The sequence below is a fragment of the Mytilus galloprovincialis genome, chromosome 5, assembly GCF_965363235.1.
Source record: "Mytilus galloprovincialis chromosome 5, xbMytGall1.hap1.1, whole genome shotgun sequence".
NCBI lineage: Eukaryota > Metazoa > Mollusca > Bivalvia > Mytilida > Mytilidae > Mytilus > Mytilus galloprovincialis.
Genome location: NC_134842.1, coordinates 56,741,454 through 56,753,118, shown reverse-complemented (window position 1 = coordinate 56,753,118; position 11,665 = coordinate 56,741,454). Strand labels below are relative to the sequence as shown.

General features: G+C 31.0%; 1 protein-coding gene across 1 annotated transcript; it reads right to left on the bottom strand.

The window, feature by feature from the left end:
• Positions 1-53: 53 nt before the first annotated feature.
• On the bottom strand, positions 54-6,926 carry LOC143076094 (thrombin inhibitor rhodniin-like). The gene is made up of 5 exons (XM_076251731.1): positions 6,801-6,926; positions 5,088-5,208; positions 3,499-3,560; positions 1,856-1,979; positions 54-187 (listed from the first exon to the last, which is right to left on the bottom strand). Exons 1-5 carry the CDS (start codon positions 6,832-6,834, stop codon positions 142-144), a joined length of 387 nt encoding a protein of 128 aa, XP_076107846.1. The 5' UTR covers positions 6,835-6,926; the 3' UTR covers positions 54-141.
• Positions 6,927-11,665: the final 4,739 nt, after the last annotated feature.

Below are 11,665 nucleotides of genomic sequence, written 5' to 3'. Positions count from 1 at the left end.
CTGATAAGTGTGTGACAGGAGTGTGTAAAGCAAATGAATTAATGAATTTCCTATTTTTCAATAAATACACAAGCATTTAATAGTTTTAAATTGATTTTCTAACAACATTAAAACATTGGAAGATCTTCATCAGTAAATTGTTTATTGGCATGGACCTTGTTTTACCATTGTCAATGTAGTCTTTGCCCTGCAATGAAAAACATATAAGGCATATCATGGTAAATGCTGAAACTATGGCACCATTTAAAAAGGTTTCATAACTTTTGAGGCCAGTAAACGACTACCAAATTTATTTTTCTCTGAATAACTAGAATTAAGATAAGTAAGCCTTGTATTTATGAATCGAAATTCTGATGGTCAATCACTCGTAGTTCTGTGATATAGATACAATGGATAAGCGTTAATGTTTGAAAAAGAAGCCATGAGCCCGCAGGGCGAATGGTTTGTTTTTCATGAATCAACGCTTATCCATTGTATCTATAACTTAAACTATTGTGATAATATCTATTCAAAATTAAAGCCTATTCTTAATTAGAAGGTATTGTAAGTGAGTTTAAATAACCATGTTATCGTGACAAACGATGCATTACATTAAATTATATATTACAATTAAATGGTTAAAACAATACAAATACATGTTGAACACACCACGTCTGCCCTGAAAGATTTTCATTTATCAGGCATCTGAACATTTTTGACAAAATGAGACATATTCTATCTTATTTCTCAAAAGATTGAGAATGAAAATGGGGAATATGTCAAAGCCGGGGACAACAACTTGACAAAAACATATATATATATAGCATATATTTAAAGCATGTGTCCGAAATTTCTTACAAGAATTCTTATTCTAGGCATATCACGATTTTCTAGCATAGGAATTTGCGAATAAACAGATGAAATTATACTATATTGATTTCTAAAACAACAATGAACACCTATAATGTAAACATTTTCATTTGAAACATGTGGAATAGCTAACAATGATCGGAGAAACTCGCTTTTATTAAACAAAATATCCACAATAACTTAAAAAAACAAGAAACAAAACAGGAAAACTAGAGAATAGAGGCAACAAAAAATAATAATACAAGGATTCGAACCTAAACCGCCAAGTTCTAACTCATTAAGCATACATTTTTGTAACCATGAAACCTCGCGGATACCAACTGATACACTACGATTGCATATTATTGTATATATAAATGTACAATCCATGTGTGTCCGTTGTACCGATGTATATCAAATATTCATTTATATATATAAGTTAGACAATTAAATCGTAACCAATTGGTAGCCGAGAGGTTTCGTCGATATGATGATGTTAGTGACACTTAAAGAGAATTCATGGACGGGTTCGATTCCCAGTGCAGGCATATAGAAATTACAAAAAATAAAGGTAAGTTTTTAAAATAATTCTATTAGTGAACAGAAATCAGTAAATTGGCCAATTCAAACATATTGAAATTAGACACACAAAAAACACAATGGAATATAATTTGGTGAGTCCATTTCACCGACGGATTTAGGAAGCGTTGATTCTAGAAAAAGAATTCACGGTAAATGAATAAGTTGACATCACAACAATGGTTTAATTTAATGAAAGTTATTTTGGATTACTACTGTGGAGTTTTAAAAATATATTTTGAAAAAACAGACTTTCAAGTATGAGCTTTGAATATACAAAACTCTTTGTTTTATGTGCTGTTGGTTTACCGTCTTAATGAATTATACCCAATATCTTCTTTTTTACAATTGCAGACATACCAGCCAAAGGAATAATGTTTTATCATCGTAAATAATACTGCGTCATAAAATTGATGTTTTTATGTTAAGAAATTACTAGTATACTTACATGCAAGCAGAGGCTTCCATTTCACAAGTATTGCCATATGTTTTCCCATCACTTCCGCAGATAGGAAAATAAATGTATGGGCAGATTCGGAGGCATTGTGTGTCTACCTTTGGAGCTTGGGTTGCTTCAACAAAACAAATGTTACGACAAAATTAATTCAAATATTCTTGAAATATAAATTATTATGTAAGCTCTTCATGTTTTCAACGTTTTAATAATAAAATGTCGTCGATCTAACTTAATTCCAATTCAAAAGTGGTTTAGTGATGCTGAAAACTCTTCTAGAGGTGGATATTATTTACTGTTTAAACACGTTTTTTGCTTAGAAAATTATTTGGTTAAATTAAAAAAAGAAAATAGAATATATATTACCAAACTTAGATGCTCAAATATCAGAATTCCACTAGAAACTGGTCGATGGCATAATATTCCAAAAGAGGAAAGACTATGTACTTTGTGCAAAAATAATTGTATTGGAAATCAGTTTCATTACTTATTTGTATGTCAAAATGACGAGGTTAAAAAATTAAGATGTGCATATATCCCAAATTACTATATTGTTAACCCTTCAGAATCTAAAATGAAAGGTTTGATGCCTCTATGTAATGTAAAAGTCTTAAATAATTTGTCTATTTTTATCAAAAAACTTATGAAATACCTATGATTCTAATATATTATCACTTACATGTAATCGACTGGCGATCTCATATCCCATTATTTTAGCGTTGAATGATTATCACGTGTTATGTATGTGTATACTTGTGTACAGAGATTTAGGTATGATGAACTATGTATGTATATTTCTTTCTATCTTGTTCACCATTGTAAACTATTACTTGTATTATTTGTCTGCCTCTTGTTACAGTGTAAACTGTCTAGAGTGTTAATAAAAGTTGAAATTCATAACATTGCCAATTGATTTTTCAAAGAACATGCATTTTCAAATGCAATATTATAGTATGTAAAAAGTAAAATGAAAACAATACTGAACTCCGAGGAAAATAAAAAAAAAAGAAAGACCCTAATCAAATCTCAAAATCAAAAGCTCAAAAACACATTAAACGAATGCACGGCATCTTCGCCAGCCAAGGGTTACGATCCACTTCACTCCTCTCCACCCTTGGTGAATTGAGATAGAATTGCGGCGACACAAGGTAATGATCCCTAAACATACGACTATATTTGGTGACAATTTGAATGTTTTATATCGATTAATAGAAATTCCTATGTATTTTTCTTGCACACATGCATGAATGTCAACGTACATTTTCGTTTCCTGCTTTTCCAAGTGTGTAGAATTTAGACTCTACAGTGTTTTACCTCAAAATTGAAGAGTTCAAGTGCTACCATTGGTCAAGAATAATGTATCCAGAATACGCGTGACTGTAATCTACCGATAGAAGGCGCAACATTGTTATCCTAAATGTTGGCCTTATCTGCTAAGGGTGGAGAGGAGGGAAGTGGATCGTAACCCTTGGCTAGCGAAGATGAATGCATGGATAACAACTGTGACATTCCTAACTTGGTACAGGCATTTTTTCATGCAATGTTAAAGTATGTAACAATATTGCCATGTTTAAAAGTGGTATGATTAAAAGCTCCGTTTAGGTATGTACTGACAATTATTAATAGAATTTACTTACGAGCAGGTGTCGTGGCAACAACACATGGACCGTTGTTTACTATAGTCAACTCTGTTTTCAGCCTGAAAAAAAACACCCTCATTATATTCTATAATTAAACCTAAAATTGTATTAATGAAGTCGGTGAGTTCCACATTATAAAAATTAATATAAGTTCTAATCATTATGTTTTTAAACGATGTTATTTATGAGGGTCTGGATAGGTTAACATAATATAGAAAATTTACAAATGAAAATAAAAAAAGAATAGGGAATAATGTGATGAAAATAAAGAAAAGAGACAAATGGCCTAAACAATTACGCTTCCGGAGCACTTGAGATCACCCCTAGTTTTTGATGGGGTTCGTGTTGTTTATTCTTTAGTTTTCTATGTTGTGTCGTGTGTACTATTGTTTTTCTGTTTGTCTTTTTTATTTTTAGCCATGGCGTTGTCAGTTTGTTTTAGATTTATGAGTTTGACTGTCCCTTTGGTATCTTTCGTCCCTCTTTGAAGTATATAGAAACGAATTCAAGTTTTAAATGCTTTACTTAATCAAATAAAAATGTCAACAGCAAAAGACAACGTTTTTGTACAAAAAGACCCCCATCAAGACCCTTCTTTATAATTTCTAGATATTTTTTTCTGTCTTATGTTATATCGGTTTCATTCATAGGTTGAAGAGCATCTGTAGTTTCAATTTAAAATGTACCACAATTCCTCAGGAGTTTACTCTTCGTATAATGAACATATTTTCATGGAATTGATTATACAGTATATTAAGATAAGGAGATGTGGTATGATTGCCAATTAGATAACTATCCACAATTATCCACCAAAGTTTATGTTACCAATTATAGGGAGCATTACGGCATTTAACATTGAGAAAAATCCATACCGTATAGTCAGCTTTAAAAGGCCTCGACATGAAAATATGAAACAATTCAATTGAGAAAATTAACCAAATGTATCGCAAACCAATTTACGAAATACAAATATGACAGACATGAACTTAAGACAACCAACCACTGAACTACAGGCTCCTAACTTTGAGTATGCATTTTTGTCACACAAGTCATTGTTTGTGTTTGTGAATCTCTTGTGTCTTATTGGTACGCTGCACACTGATTTTAGAATAAACTTCTCTGTGTTCTCGTTTTATTAAATTTTGGAACGTAAGATATACCAGTACGATATGAAATTAAAAGATTTTGCAAGGGGTTTATTACAGCTATTTTCGCGATTATCTATCAATTGACAACATAAAACACAGCTTGAGTACGTCTTTGTTCCAGAAAACTGAAAATAAAACCTCTTCGAAAATAAATCATTTGACCGATTTATCAAACATTTTTAACCATTTTTGGAAGCGAATACTAACAGACATTCTGTCAATCTTGTACAGATGAGTAATTGACTGTGTACATTATGATTATTTATATTTCATGGTCAATTAGCAAGCAAAAAAAAAAATATAGTTTCTGGGTACACCAGGGAGACCCTTTATTCTAATCGTACCCGTTGACCGTGTGGAAAAGTATGTAGTGGTATAATTTTGGTCTTTCACCAGGTTAAGCACTTCCAACGGTGTTTTTCTTCTACTTGTACTTACTCACAAGATGCTGCTCCCATCACACATTTGTTTGAATATGTCTTTCCATTACTGCCACATACTGGCATATAAATCATAGGACATGCTCTCAGGCAGCTTGTATCAACAGACAACCCAACAGCTAGAAAAGTAAGAAACAATATATTATTTTTATACTATTTTTCATTTTATCATTTGACATCTACATGGAGATTGGTAAACTAGAAGTGGCAAATACGTGTATTGAATATTAATTTGATAAATCGCTGCTGTATAAAGAAACATAACAGATATTCGTTATAGTAGAAAGCACTACTCCACTCTATCTGTTGACTGGACAATACGATTTTTCACGTGGTAGATCAAATTATAAAAAGACAACTTAATTATTGATAACAATTTCCTTCGAAAAAAATCATGTAAAGTGATTACTATGATTTGATCTTTTCTTTTTTTAATCTGTTTTGGGAAAAGATAACATTTGCTGTATTTGACTACTTTTTTTCATAAATTACGGGTCCGAAATGCTCTTCATCTTCTTAATTTGACCCTTTGAACTTTCACTTCGCTTACAAAATGTCAACCCTTGTACTTTTGATGAGTTCATATCATATCGCCATGCAAAATTCTTTTTGTTTTCTTTGATATTTCTTTTACATCAAAAATGATATCAAGGTAGAAACTAGTTATAAAGGTTGAGAATTAAATTTGATACGATAATTAAAAATGAATTTTCAATAAGTATCATACTAACCCCCATGCAGATTCATAATAAGACCGCAGGCCTTCGAATACCCTATGATTGCATTAAGCCTCTATGTATCCGAAAAGATCAGTAACGGCCGTATAACGAATTTACTTGACATGTTTTTTTCTCATTAAACTCCTTTTACTCAGAAAGAACACTTTATTAAGTGTAAAATGTATCACAGTTCACTTTTAGTTAAACAAACCAGACTAAGCATAAACATGGGTAGATGTTGGGCATAAAACAGCAAAACCACATACTCCCTCTCCCCAAATACGGCTATTGTAATTTTATGCATTGGATAATAGAAATATCCTTAGTACTCCAAATAAGAGAGACATCGCTTTTCTGTAATTTGAAATATACTAAATGATCCTAAATAAATTCAACAATTTGAAGGAACGACAAACAAAATAGTACAGTAATGAAGTTTCTAATTTAATTCAAATGATGGCTGTTAAATTTCTGGACATGGAACAATTATTTTCTAATAAATAGGATTAGCGTTCAATGGAAAAGGGATGTGTTCCCGTTGTCGTAACTACAATCCCGTTTCCATTTCACAACTGTGACCTACCGAATAAAGACTATTTACCGGATTGGTGATAACATGAGTAATACGACGGGTGCCACATGTGGAGCAGTATCTGCCTACTCTGGAGCACCTGAGATCACCCCCAGTTTTTGGTGGGGTTCGTGTTGCTTAGTTTTTAGTTTTTTATATTGTGTCTCGTGTAGTATTATTTGTCTGTTTGTCTTTTTTCTTTTTTAGCCATGGCGTTGTCAGTTTATCTTAGATCAATGAGATTTACTGTCCCTTTGGTATCTTTTGTCCCTCCTTTATAAAGATCTAATGTAGCGTCATCTCAGACGAAAGCAAAAAAATAAATTGAATAAACAAGCAACATTTGGAGGAACATTTAGACCTTTTATAGGGATTATTATTTATATATGTACATAGATAGTAAAGAAATTATTACACTTACCAAATAAAGCAAACAAAACAATACACAACTTCATGGCTATCAAATTCAAATTAAATTAAAATTAGTACACTAAAATGTAGATAAGATAAAGGTATAATTTGTCATGAAATACTGACACCTGTTTCTGGTGGTCATATACAAGGGACAAGGTCAAGAATATAAATAGTTATGATTACACATTTTGCGAATTAATAGTATTCATGGAAATCTCCTTATTTTTATATAGAATGTTAAAATATGACACATAAAATGGGGCATGACCATGAGTAATGTGTATTTGATAACACAAGACAAACAATATTTTATCAATGAAATTTTAACTAATATTACCGTATAACTTAAATCTTGAAAATTCAATTTTATTAATTCATTCTACAACGCGATTGATGATACCGTTTAGGTGTAATACCACCAAATCATGGTACGTCACATCCGGTTGTATACGAAAGTAGGTCTAAAAAAATATTCCCTTGAATTTGACAGTTGTAGAAAATTAACCCTGCATTTCAGTGCACTTAAATTTTTCTGAGTCATAAACATGTATGTTGGGTGTCTGAAAGCATCATTCCTTTTTGATTTGATGGTCTTATAAAATATTTTGGAAAGTTAAGGTTACATAGTTACCAAAGCAGGTAACCAGTAAATAACAGTGTAAAAATCGGGTTGCTTACATCTTGTGATTGTTACTTTCTAATATGCAATGAAATGTAGTGTGAAATTTTTACTGTAGCACTGAAAAGGATTAAACTTTTTACATGCAAAGTATTTCTTTGGTTGAAATAAAGGTAAATACTGTACAATTTTTTTAAAAGTGCCAATTTAACAAAGACTAATATGGGAAAATCAATGGTAGTATTACACCTTTAAAATTTAGATCCGTTGATAGATCATCACATATACTTGTTTTTATTGTCATTTATTGGGTTACAGTATATCTTTCGTGCTTGATTCATGTGAAGATTTGTTGTTAAATTATAAAAGCTATCATTAATTTTGTTCTTTTGAACTCTATTAAAACAGCCAATTAATCAACAGTAACATTAAATTTTAAAATATTTGCCATACCAACCAAAAATTCTTTAATTAATAAGCCATTTCTCTATTACCTTCGTGTCAGATATAGATCGACTTCGCGACAAGGGCAGATCTTTATCATGGATACGATACAACACGATCGTACAGTTGTGATTCGTGTATTTGGAATTTAAAACTACGTACTAGAAAGTAAAATTAAATGCTTAACATGTTTAACCCCGCCACATTATTTATGTGTGTGCCTGTCCCAGCCTGTAATCCAGTGGTTGTCGTTTGTTTATGTGTTACATATTTGTTTTTCGTTTATTTTTTTTATATAAATAAGGCCATTAGTTTTCTTGTTTGAATTGTTTTACATTGTCATATCGGGACCTTTTATAGCTGACTTTACGGTATGGGCTTTGCTCATTGTTGAAGGCCGTACGGTGACTTATAGTTGTTAATGTATGTGTCATTTTGGTTCCTGTGGACAGTTGTCTCAATGGCAATCATACCACATCTTCTTTTTTTATATTAAATTGAAGAGTACTGATATTCTCAATCTCTAAAATTTTTGTATTTTTTGACGAGTTGACTGTTAATTTACCTATTAGTATATTATAAGGAGGTGTGGTTTGATTTCAAACAAAGCATATGCCAAAAAGTTTCCAATTGAAGCGGGCTTAAGCAAATATAGGTTACCATTCGGCCTTCAACGATGTACAAAACCAACACCGAAAAGTAAGTTATCGAATGACTCTACCATGACAAATGTGAACGAATTCAAACGAACAAGCAACAGGAAGACTTGTGACATAACAATAATCGAAAACAAACATGAAAGAGACCAACTAACGACAGAAAAAAAGATGTGGATCATGACAATGAAACAACTCTTCATCCAAATAACAATTTATAAAAGTAAACCATTATAGGTCAATGTACGGCCTTCAACACGGAGCCTTGGCTCACACCGAACAACAAGCTATGAAGGGCCCCAACATTACTAGTGTAAAACCATTCAAACATGTTTAATATAGAAGTTGGAACCAATCACATAAAAAATAGATCTCTGATTTCATATTACTACATATGTAGAATAACGAAATCAGAGATCTAAATTAGATTGGAATTGTGATGGGCATAATTCAAGACTTTTCTGTTAAATGGGAGATAAGCAAATCTAAATCAATTCCATTTTGTTGTCGAAATGGGATTTTAAAAAACCTTTTAATATTTTCCGCCTTTCTTTTCCAATCGCCTATGCAAAGCATCTAACTCTTTCAATTCTTTAGTTTAGTACGATTACTTGCAATTACGGAAAAAAAAACCAAACGGTCCTAATTATATGCAACTAATACAGTCATTCGTATTTACAGATATGTAGTTGTGCGTGTAAAAAAGCAACACACAGTCGACAAGCCTAGCAGTATGTTGAAATGATTTACTGAAAGTAATATTTTAATTCTGTAACACATTTGTATTTGAATGCAAGATTGTAAGCGTGAAATATACTAATTTTATTATATATGATATATGTCTTTGTAAAATTCTTTAAATGCTATCTTTTGTATTTCTTAACCCGTCAGTGTTCTATTATATAGTATCGGTATAATAACTTAGATTATGCAAAGAAGATAACAATTTTTAACAATTGACTATTGTAATTAACTTATTATGATCGTGTTAAACATCTTATATAAACTTCAAAGCAGTTTAAATATCATTCAATCATCAACATATATATGCTGAAATAGCTAAATTCGTTAAAATTTGAAATGAATTGAAATAGAAGGTCGATTCTAAAATGAAAATTGAATAAAACAGTGAGATTAAGGGACTTTGAATTCAGGGCTGGAATATTAAGGTAAGCCAGGGCCCAGTTTCACGAAGCTGTCTTTGGACTAAGACATGTCTTAGGATGGTCTTACGACATATCTTAGTCCTATGTGGGTTTCACAAAGCGGTCCTAAATTAGGACATCTCTTAAAGTTGGTCATAAAGTTAGGACAACGCGAGAGGTGTCTTATGATGGTCTTAGGATAGTTATACGTTTATTTATATAAATTACACTCATTTTTATATTAATTTTGAAAAAAAATATCTTATTATTATCTAATTATCTATTCTCCTGTTCCTGCTTAAAACATATATACATTGACGGATTATCAGGATTTGTCAACAATGAAAATTCGATGTATTGATATAAAAATTGCACGATTTTATCTCTTAACCTTTTATAACCAATAAAGTCGAAATTGAATTCAACTCACTTGTACCAAAACAATGTCATAATTTTATATTCTTTTTTCTTAATTTTGCATTGAAAATTTCATATTTATATTGATGTATTGTTTAAAGATAATTTATATATAAATTACTTTTATTTTTTATATTTATTTTGCAAATTATGTCATTATATTAATCAATAGTCGTTTAGAATAATTTATGGTAAGACATACTACATTTACATGATTTTTTTCCGTAGACCATATTTATATTTGAAAATTTAAAGAACTTGCGACAAGTTTAGGATGTCTTAGCTAAGATGATCCTGACAGCGTCAAGACGAGGTCTGAGATATGTCCTAGGATAGTCATAAGAGGATCATAAGACATGTCCTAAGATATGTCTTATGACATGTCTTAGGATAGCTTCGTAATCTTTAGATCTACCATGAAAACCTAGCACATAATACACATATTGGAAAATCGGATTGCGCTTTATTGCAGAGTATGGTAGAATCGGAACTTGGAGAAGTCGATAACTAAATATTTATAAAGACAGTGTAAAAATAAAATAACCAAATATTTGTTTTCAACTTTGTTTGACAAAGTTGACATTTATGGATTTGGTTCTTCTTTGGATGTCGGTTTTGGTCATAATATATATAGTTCCTAAAGATTTCTTAAAGTTTATAACTTTTAAAACTATGAATTTAATCATTCATTGGCTTTCAAATGTTAAGGTTAGATCGTTCCTGATAAAGGTTGATCTAGAAAAGCCATTCGGAAGAAATTTATAGAGCGCTGTTTTCATTTATAACGTTTAAGCCCTGTTTGTAAAAGTATTCGGCAACATAAAATAAAATTTCATTTAGAATAGAAACATCACGTTCTTTTCCATCAGATCTTTGGAGAGGGAACAAATTGAAAATAAAAACCAAGAAAAAGCAAATTAATATAAAAAAATTATATGAAGAAAATTAATGTTTCTAGTTGAAAATGTAACACGAAATATTCTGAAAAATCTCAATCTTTTTGTTATTAATTTGATTTTTGCATGCAAATTGGGTCCTTACAATATTTGGCTTTCTTTTGTTTTTATTTTCCTTTTTGGTTATATAGCTCCTTTTGAATGATTTTGTTCCTGGTGAAGGTAAATGATGTTAAACTTTACGGACGCATAACGCTTTTAAAAAGTAAAATCCTTTAAAAATTTACTAGCTCTATGTCGATACCACTGTTGGTAAACTGCTTTTCCCCAAGGGAGATACTGAGGTATCTATAAAACATGCTTATTTAAAATTCTTCGTCCATAAGTTAAGAAATGAGATTAAGAAACTCAGGTTCCAATTCTCACAGTCAAAGATGACCGAAGACGAATTGGCTATTGGTTTATGTCCTTTTGGTTCTTTTGTCATATAGCTCTTAATGTTACATAATACTTAGGAATTCTTTGCTTTCAAGTATTTATTTTTTTGTCGTTCTTAATGAACATAAATCCAGAAAAGCGCTTTTGACGAATGCAATTCACTTAGTTTATTTCCAATCGTTAAAAAGAGGTATCGAATACGTTTTTTAATGAAAATATGAACCAGTAAAAAACCAAATTGCGTATGCATTCAAATC

Excerpts from the sequence above, each read along its gene's own strand:
- LOC143076094 (XM_076251731.1), bottom strand. The coding sequence starts at position 6,834 with ATGAAGTTGTGTATTGTTTTGTTTGCTTTATTTG. Across the intron at positions 5,209-6,800 it reads TGTTTTGTTTGCTTTATTTG|CTGTTGGGTTGTCTGTTGAT; the intron begins GTAAGTGTAATA and ends TTACTTTTCTAG. Across the intron at positions 3,561-5,087 it reads ATGGGAGCAGCATCTTGTGA|GCTGAAAACAGAGTTGACTA; the intron begins GTAAGTACAAGT and ends GTTTTTTTTCAG.